We start from the raw sequence: 8,436 nt of genomic DNA on the forward strand, positions 1-8,436 counted from the left end.
CCCTAAACCCTAAACCCTAAACCCTAAACCCTAAACCCTAAATCCTAAATCCGTGATCCACCAAGTCAAATGCACACACAACGTTAATCATACACCTTAAACCCTAAAACCTTTATCCAACGAGTCAAATGTGTACATACAACATAAACCCTAAACCCTAAACCCTAATGCCTAAACCCTTAACCCAACAAGTCAAATGTGCACAAACAATAAACCCTAAACCCTAAACCCTGCGGTGCCGTTGATCCCTAAACCCTATTACCCCCATTCATTTTATATTATTACTGCCCTGTTCTAAACCCTTCATCCTGATGCCCGAACCCTAGACCGTCTAAACCCTAAACCCTAAACCCTAAACCCTAGGCATTCTTACTGCAGATTTGAAGAAGGATGATGCTTCCGAGCCAAATTGACACCTTTGAAGCGTGTTTATTGCTCTGCAGGTAAAACATATTAATGCTTAGGGTTTAGGGTTTAGGGTTTAGGGTTTAGGGTTTAGGGTTTAGGGTTTAGGGTTTACCAGTACACACAAGTGCCAGCAAATAGAACGAACAAACAAACAAACAAAACAAACAAACAAACGAAAGAAACAAATAAATGAACAAACAAATAAACAAAAGTAAACAAACACAAACCAACAAATAAACAAATAAGATAAACAAAAAAACAAAAACACATACAAAACAAAAAGACGACAGTAAACAAATAAATCAAAACAAACTAAAATAAATCAAAACAAACAAACACATTAAAACAAATTAAATAAATAAACAAAAATAAACAAATAAAATAAACAAAACAAATAAAAATAAGATAAAATAAATAAAAACAAAAGTAAGATAAATAAAAAGAAAAAAAATAAAACGAGTAAAACCAAACTAAAATAAATGAAAACAAACGAAAATAAAATAAAGTCAATTAAAGAGAAATAAAAGCAAACAGAGATAAGCAAAAAGAAACAAAGTAAATAAAATAAAATAAAATAAATAAAATAAAACAAATTAAAAATAATCTAACCTGCTCTGTCCACTCCTTTTCAAGTTGCACATCGACAAACTGCAGACTTAGAGGTTCGATATTAACCCCAAGCCTCCCAGTAAAACAAAACAAACTGCCTGCTGTTTTTTTATTTATTGAAACCCTAAACAAATAAACAATAAACGCAAACAAACAAAAACAAAAAGAAAGAAAGAGAAGAAAAAAAGAAGAAAGAAAAAAAAATTGTACAACAGAAAATATAAAAAATTATAAATAAAACAAAATAATAAACGTAAAATAATTCAAAGATAATAAAATATAAATAAAAATAATAAAAATATAAAAAATAAAATATAAGAAACATAGTTTAATAAAAAAAGAGACAGTAAGAAGAAGAAAACAGATAAACAAAAACAAAAACAGAAACAAAAGCAAAAATAAAAATAAATAATAAAAATAAAAATAAAAACAAAAATAAAAACAAAAATAAAACAAACAAAACCAAACAGAGAGAAGAAAAAAGGAATGAAGAAAGAAGAAAACAGAAAATATGCCTCGCTAACACGTGAAATCAATAAATAAATAAATAAATAAATAAATAAATAAATAATAAACTTGCATTGATGCATGCATGCGTCACGTCCACGCAGAAACAAAGAAATATATAAATGAATATTGAAATAGAGAGAGAAATACAACATATTTATATTTTTGCATGCATGCATGCATGGAAATATGTATGCATGCATGCAAATAGATATGCATGCATGCATGCAAATATATATGCATGCATGCAATGATATATGCATGCAAAGATATATGCATGCAAAGATATATGCATGCATGCATGCAAATAGTTAATGCATGCATGCATGCAAAGATATATGCATGCATGCATGCACATAAATAGATATCCATGCATGCAAATAGATATGCATGCATGCAAATATACATGCATGCATGCAAATCGATGTGCATGCATGCACTCTAGTAGGACGGTTACGTGCAGATATGACGCCGTGTGCCCAGCATGGGTGCTGCTGCTGCTGCTGCTGTTGCTGCTGCTGCTGTTGCTGCTGCTGTTGTTGCTGCTGCTGCTGTTGCTGCTGTTTGAAGTAGCAAATAGACGTTGCGCTCCTCACCATGGGAATCTCATTTGCTTGAATTTCGCGAGATAACTATATTTTTCAGGTTTTCTGTCTGAGGCTTGAGAAGAAGAAATGCTTCTTTTTTTTCTTATTTTACACTTAAAGAAATCAAAAACCATCTCTATATAACTGCGGCTTCCAACTTCTTGCTGATAATCTTGATGAGATGCAGATACACTGCGTGTTAGAGGGAGCCCAGGAGCATTTTCATCGTTTGCAGCGGTTGCTTGAGGGTCTGGTATTTGCATTTTCTGTTCATTTATTTGCAATTCTGATTGACTAGATCGAATTGGAGAGACAAGATTGTCTGCACCTGAGCTTTGTGGAGAATATAGAGGGTTTTTACACGCAACAGAAACACCTTCTCCCAGAGCCTCCACATCAGCTGGAGGAGAGGAAGCAGGTAAATTAGGGTTAATAAAGCAGTTTTCGGGAATAATTTCGTGTTCTTCATCTTCTAAACAATTAAAGAAATGCCTTAAACTCACAGAATCGCACATTGCATCGTAAAATTTCAAAGAAAAATGAAAGAAATTTCATTCAAGACCAATGGTTTCGTGCGTTGGGGTGTATGCGCAGCTCGCGACGGTGATCTTCAGCAAAGATCTTGCAAGGAAAATCTATCAAATTAGATCAAAAAATAAATAAATTTACAGCAAAAGAATGAAAAACATCTATAAAATGCAAAACAATCCTCATACACAACTAATATGCAGCAAACTCAGCAGCCACTGCAAAGGCATCTAAGCCAGCCTCTGCTGGGGGTCTGCACGAAATGTTTGTTCGTTTTCCTCTTGTTTATTTTGTTTATTTAAAAGGAAATGCATTAAAACCATTAAAATAGTATTCCTCAAACAAATAAGAGGAATTATAACAAAGAAAACCAGCAAAGCATACTGTACAAACCATTTGAATAAATTTGAATGTGCATATACACCTCAACTGCACTGCTGACCGGTGCGGATGTTATTACCAACAATATTCTTCGTTTTAATTCATTTTTCCTCGTTTATTATTTTAATTTGTCTTATTTCTGATCTATGTTCGTCGTTTTTCTGCACCTTTCCTCAAACTACATGAAGACTGCTACTCCCTTGCGTCTCCTTACTGCACGACTGCAAAGGAAGTATATTAATTGTGCTTGTAATGTCTTTAAAATATATTTAAAAGAATTCAGCTTATTTTTTAATTAAAATAATTCCTTTATTCTGCACTAAAGAAGGAAAACAAAGACTCGGACGAACCAACTGTATCCCCACAAAGACAAACAAAGAAGGAAATGAACATGTAAATAATAAAAATCAAAAGATCAAAGTATAAAATAAACAATTTATACACACCGAAATATTATACTCTGAACTGCATCCAACTTATACAGCGAAAACCCATGTCTCTGGTTTCTGCATGATGGCTGAGAGGTAATTAGGGTTTATGAGGGTTTATTAGGGCTTATCACGATTTTATTAGGGTTTATTAGGGTTTATTAGGGTGCATTAGGGTTTATGAGGGTTTATGAGGGTTTATTAGGGTTTATTAGGGTTTATTAGGGTTTATTAGGGTTTATTAGAGTTTATTATTGGGCCCTCTGTGGGGCCCCCTGAAGGAGACTGTACTCTACAGGAGGAGGCTGGAGATAAGATAGGATGTCGGAAGTGAACGCCCACGAGGACCTGCTGCTGCTGCTGCTGCTGCTGCAGTTGCTGCTGCTGCTGCTGCTGCTGCTGTCGTAGCTGCTGCTATGGTAGTTTTTGCTGTTGCTGCTGCTGCTGCTGCTGCTGCTGCTGCTGCTGCTGCTGCTGCTGCTGCTGGGCTGCCGCCAGGGAAGCGCAGCAGCAAGCTGCTGCTGTGAGAGGGCGCCCGTTTTAGGAGACCCTTCTCGCTCAATTCCCATTGACTGCCTCTGCCTTAGCTTCAAACCCTAAACCCTAAACCCTAAACCCTAGACCCTTCGGGTATATTAGGGTGTATTAGGGTTTTCTAGGGTTTTGCTTGGGTTTATTAGGGTTAATGAGGGTTTATTAGGATTTATTAGGGTTCATTAGGGTTTATTATATTTCATTATGGTTATTAAATAGGGTTTAATAGCATGAAATACTTTATTAGGGCTTATTAGGGTTTATTATTAGGGTATATTAGGGTTTATTAGGGTTTACTAGGGTGTATAAGGGTTTTTAGGGTTTACTAGGGTTTATTTAGTAGACGGATATAGAGATGAATTTGTTCAAACGCATCAATAGAGCGACTTATTAAACAAACATAAACCCCTGCATGCATTTGCCTTCAAGTGTAATATATATAAGTAAATAAACAAACAAAAATATATGAATATAAATATATATAAATAAATCTATATATATATATACATATAGTTGCGAAAAATTATGAAATAGTAAGAATGGGCGATGAATAATAAAAAGAATTATTTTCTTTTAATATAATAAATTGTTGTATATTTCTTAATTATTTCATTCTATATTTATTATTATATATTATATATATGTATGTATGTATATATATATATATATATATTATATCTCTCTATATTATTATTTTGTATATCCCTTTATATCATTGCATGTTGTTTTCTTTCTTTCTGTACATTTGCTTGAGCGCGAGTACAACTTTATGTATATTCATATTTATGTAGTTTTGTTTATTATTTCTTCTACTTGCATTTCTTATTTTGTATTTGCTTGTTCTCTTTTCACCGTCTCATTGCATAATTGATTATCCTCTGTATATATAGTATATATAGATATATATATATATATATATATATATATATGCGTATGTTTATATATTATCTGCCTATTACTACATATACAGTTTTGAATAATATCCTCTGTCTTTGTTTGTTCTCGCTTGATTTTATCCTCCTCTGTTGTATCATTATTTTTCAAGCTTTTTAAAATATTTTTTGTTGCATTTGTCTTGATAAATACTATTATCTTATTCATATTCAGCTGTTACTGCATTTGGCCATGTGCATTTGTTTGTATTTGCTGTTGTTGCTAAACTAAAACTCTTTAATTAAACTTCTTCACGAAATTTGCATTTAATTCAAATGTACATACACTCGAGTAGCAGCAGAATTCTTTCTTAGTATTTCTATGAGTGGCTGCTATACTCTTTATAAATGCATGCATTGTGTAATTATATTGCTTGCATGCATGCTGATTTCTTTTGAAAAGGAGTAAGATTAGGCAAAGGAAATAAAGGAATTATGTTGTTTTTATTTTGTTTAAATTTACATTAATCGCTATCTCTCTCTGCTGTAAGGTGTATATACACCTCAAGACAGCGAAATAATGCATTTAATTATTTCCTTTACTATAGCGATTCGTTGTTCTTTGCGTATATATACATAAATACATACATACATACATATATACATACATACATATGTATATATATAAATATATATGTGTATGTATATATATGCTGTATATTGCTGTTAATTTGTCTACGAATAACGCAGTTATTTCTGTTGAATTCCTTTACTTCAAGAACAAACGAGGCCGAGAAGCACAGAACACCGATCGCTTCGTCTTGGGTATCGGAATAATTCGGCGAATTGCCGGCATTTTCAATTTGCTATCCAACATCTGCTGAACGTGCGGTCGTCTGCAGTCTTTTCCTTTCAACTGCACAATTCTAATTATCTGAAGTGCACCAAACAAACACAACAACAACTAATTATTATTTATTATTATTATTATTATACACTAGATGTACACACAACGCAAATTGATATACAAACCACAAGGAAGTGAACAATCAAAATTACAGCACAATCCAATCAACGCTTCTATCCTTCATAAATAAAACATAATAATAACAAATTGATAGTCAAGCAAATCGTGAGCATATATATATATATATATATATATATGCATGTACATGTAATGCATAAAACGCACATATACACCAGCACATAAAGCTTTTTAAGTGCTGTTGCAACTTCGCTACAGCGGCATTACTTGCACTATACAAATTATAAGTGTTTTATTGTGCATGCATAAATGCACAGATAATGCAGAAGCTAGTGGCTGTTCAAACCAAATATATCTTTGAAAACACACACTTGTTGAGGTGCCTGTACACCTCGCGAGAAGTACATATCAATAACCTGGAGAAACTCCGTTTGTCTATTTATGCAATTCACCGTTCAGATTCAGGAAAGAAAATATTATAAAGAACACCGAAGAAGAGAAATAAGATGCATTAAATCAAACACAGCAGTGAAAGAGAAGGAAAATAAACAAAGCAAGCAAAACAAATGCGTGTGAAGTAGGGGTAAATATAACCTAAACAAGCAATAAAGAAAGACAGTAGATTCTGAATAGCAGAGTAAACAAAGCAGAAAATCTACTGTTAAAAGGTTAAGATTAAAAATTGCACTTACTTGAATGCTGCTTGCGAGAGCCCGATGTCTTCCAGCCATCTCTGCATATATCTGGCTGATAGCTCCATTTTGAGTTAAATCGCGAACTTCTTTGTACATGTTGTGAGTGCCTGTACGGCTATCATAGCGCAGCCAGATACCGAAATTCTTCACGTATGTCCCTCTCTTCTCCTTTATTTCAGAGATTTCAAGGATCTCTCCATGCGCCTTCTTTATCTTCCTCAACTTCCTCAACAAATGCCAGAAACGAGATTCAGCCAGCACTTTATTCACCGCAAAAAGACGCATCCGTAGAGCAGGGGGGGAAGGATTCGAAGCAGTAGGAATCAGCCGGCCCACCACCTGATACTGCTTGATCTGCAGGGAAACACGTAGAAAAACAGAAAAAAAGGAGAAATATTGAAACAATACTTTGATATTTAAATAGTTATGAAAAGAAAAACAGAAAAAAATCACTCTAATTTCACTCTGAACGAAGAAAAATAAAAACGTTGCAAAAAGTTGGACGGAAATTCAACCGACATTTTCGGGTGTCTGTACACCTCGAGAATAATCAACGATCAGAGAACCAACACAAGAAAAGAACAAGAACAGCCCCTCCTCTCTTATTGACTTTTCTTATTCTCTTTATTTCTCATAACCTTAAACTCTTTAAATAGAGAAGACTTAAAAGGCGGTCTTCACACAGCAACAGAACGACTAAGAGAAAAGCATAGAAACAGGAATTATTATACCCCTTCTATGAATAACCCCCAGCTTTAATATAATAATGCATCAACATTAGATCATTAATAAGGAGAAAAAGCAAATAATTACAGACAAGATATACACAAATAATGCGTTTTGCATGCGCCCCACAGGTAAGAGGGTGTTTCCCTTCCGTCTGCTGCATCTAGAAGTATTGAGACAGGTCAAATAAGAAGAAAAAGAAAGAAAACGAAATACAAAAAAGAAGAAATTTGTTTATTTAGAGTTAATATCCAATATGCAGCTGCAACAAGCAGCCCCCCCCCCGCACAGCGAGTCTCGCGACATAGAAGTAAACAATAGATAGGGTGTTTTGATGTTTTCTTTGGTTTATATTGCAAGAAAAAGAATTAAAATACTTTTAAATGTACTCACCGGCTGCTGTAGGGATTTGTCTGCCTTCATTTTCAGAAGAAGAGAAATAAATATTCTGCGGGAAGAGGTGGGGGATGCAGCAATTCAACAAAAAGAGAGTCAACCGGAGAGTAAATATTTGTTTATTTCTTCTTCTTTTAAATTAAACAATCCAAATAACATCCCCTAAAGCCTTAATACAGCCGCTCTTCCCTCTTCTTCCCTCCTAAACAAATCATAAAACAAACACATGCAAACATCACAGCCCTGTAAGAGAGAAATGAGTGCAGCAAGCAGCCCGCTTACCTGCTGCTGCGCAGCTCAATCAGAATACCTCTCAAATTCTTGTTTCTATTCAATAAAATGTTTTTAAATAAATTAAATATGTTTTTATTTATTTATTTTCATCTATTTTACCCTATTTTTCTGCAAAATACAAACAAGAATAAGAAGATACGCTGCGCGAGGGAGACGCTGTGCATGCAGCAACCAGGAAAGCATAGCTGAGGTGTATGTGCAGGACATGAATATCAATATATCTACATATATGAATTTATAAACATTATTTAATATTAAAACTTAATTAAAAGATGTCTATTCCAGAGGGAAAAGAAAAGAAAACATATATATCTGCATTGAAGCTGTACGAATTTCTTCTTTTTATACTGCTCATAGTTTATATAATAATGTTTGTAATATTATAATCATATACTTCTTCTGATTGTTATTTATTTGTTTAATATCAATCATATACAGCATTCTTGCATGCAGTAAAGGCATTAACAAATGCTGGAGACAACAATA

At 33.7% G+C, this 8,436-nt stretch overlaps 2 protein-coding genes across 2 annotated transcripts in view; both read right to left on the reverse strand.

The window, feature by feature from the left end:
• The window catches only part of EAH_00044710 (hypothetical protein, conserved), a gene marked incomplete at both ends in the record, with an annotated part of 4,212 nt that extends 2,089 nt beyond the window's left edge, over positions 1–2,123 (reverse strand). The window contains 2 exons of the mRNA XM_013391641.1: positions 1,018–1,118; positions 1,982–2,123. Of these exons, the coding sequence (XP_013247095.1) occupies positions 1,018–1,118; positions 1,982–2,123 (243 nt within the window). The remainder of the gene's footprint in view (positions 1–1,017; positions 1,119–1,981) is intronic.
• A 3,500-nt stretch (positions 2,124–5,623) lies between these two features.
• On the reverse strand, positions 5,624–7,683 carry EAH_00044720 (60S ribosomal protein L18a, putative; the record flags this gene model as incomplete). The annotated part of the gene is made up of 3 exons (XM_013391642.1): positions 5,624–5,788; positions 6,532–6,888; positions 7,654–7,683. 3 exons carry the CDS (start codon positions 7,681–7,683, stop codon positions 5,624–5,626), a joined length of 552 nt encoding a protein of 183 aa, XP_013247096.1.
• Between the last annotated feature and the right edge of the window lie 753 nt (positions 7,684–8,436).

Source organism: Eimeria acervulina, genomic scaffold (assembly GCF_000499425.1).
Source record: "Eimeria acervulina Houghton genomic scaffold, Eah_scaff622, whole genome shotgun sequence".
In the NCBI taxonomy this organism is placed as follows: Eukaryota; Apicomplexa; class Conoidasida; order Eucoccidiorida; family Eimeriidae; genus Eimeria; species Eimeria acervulina.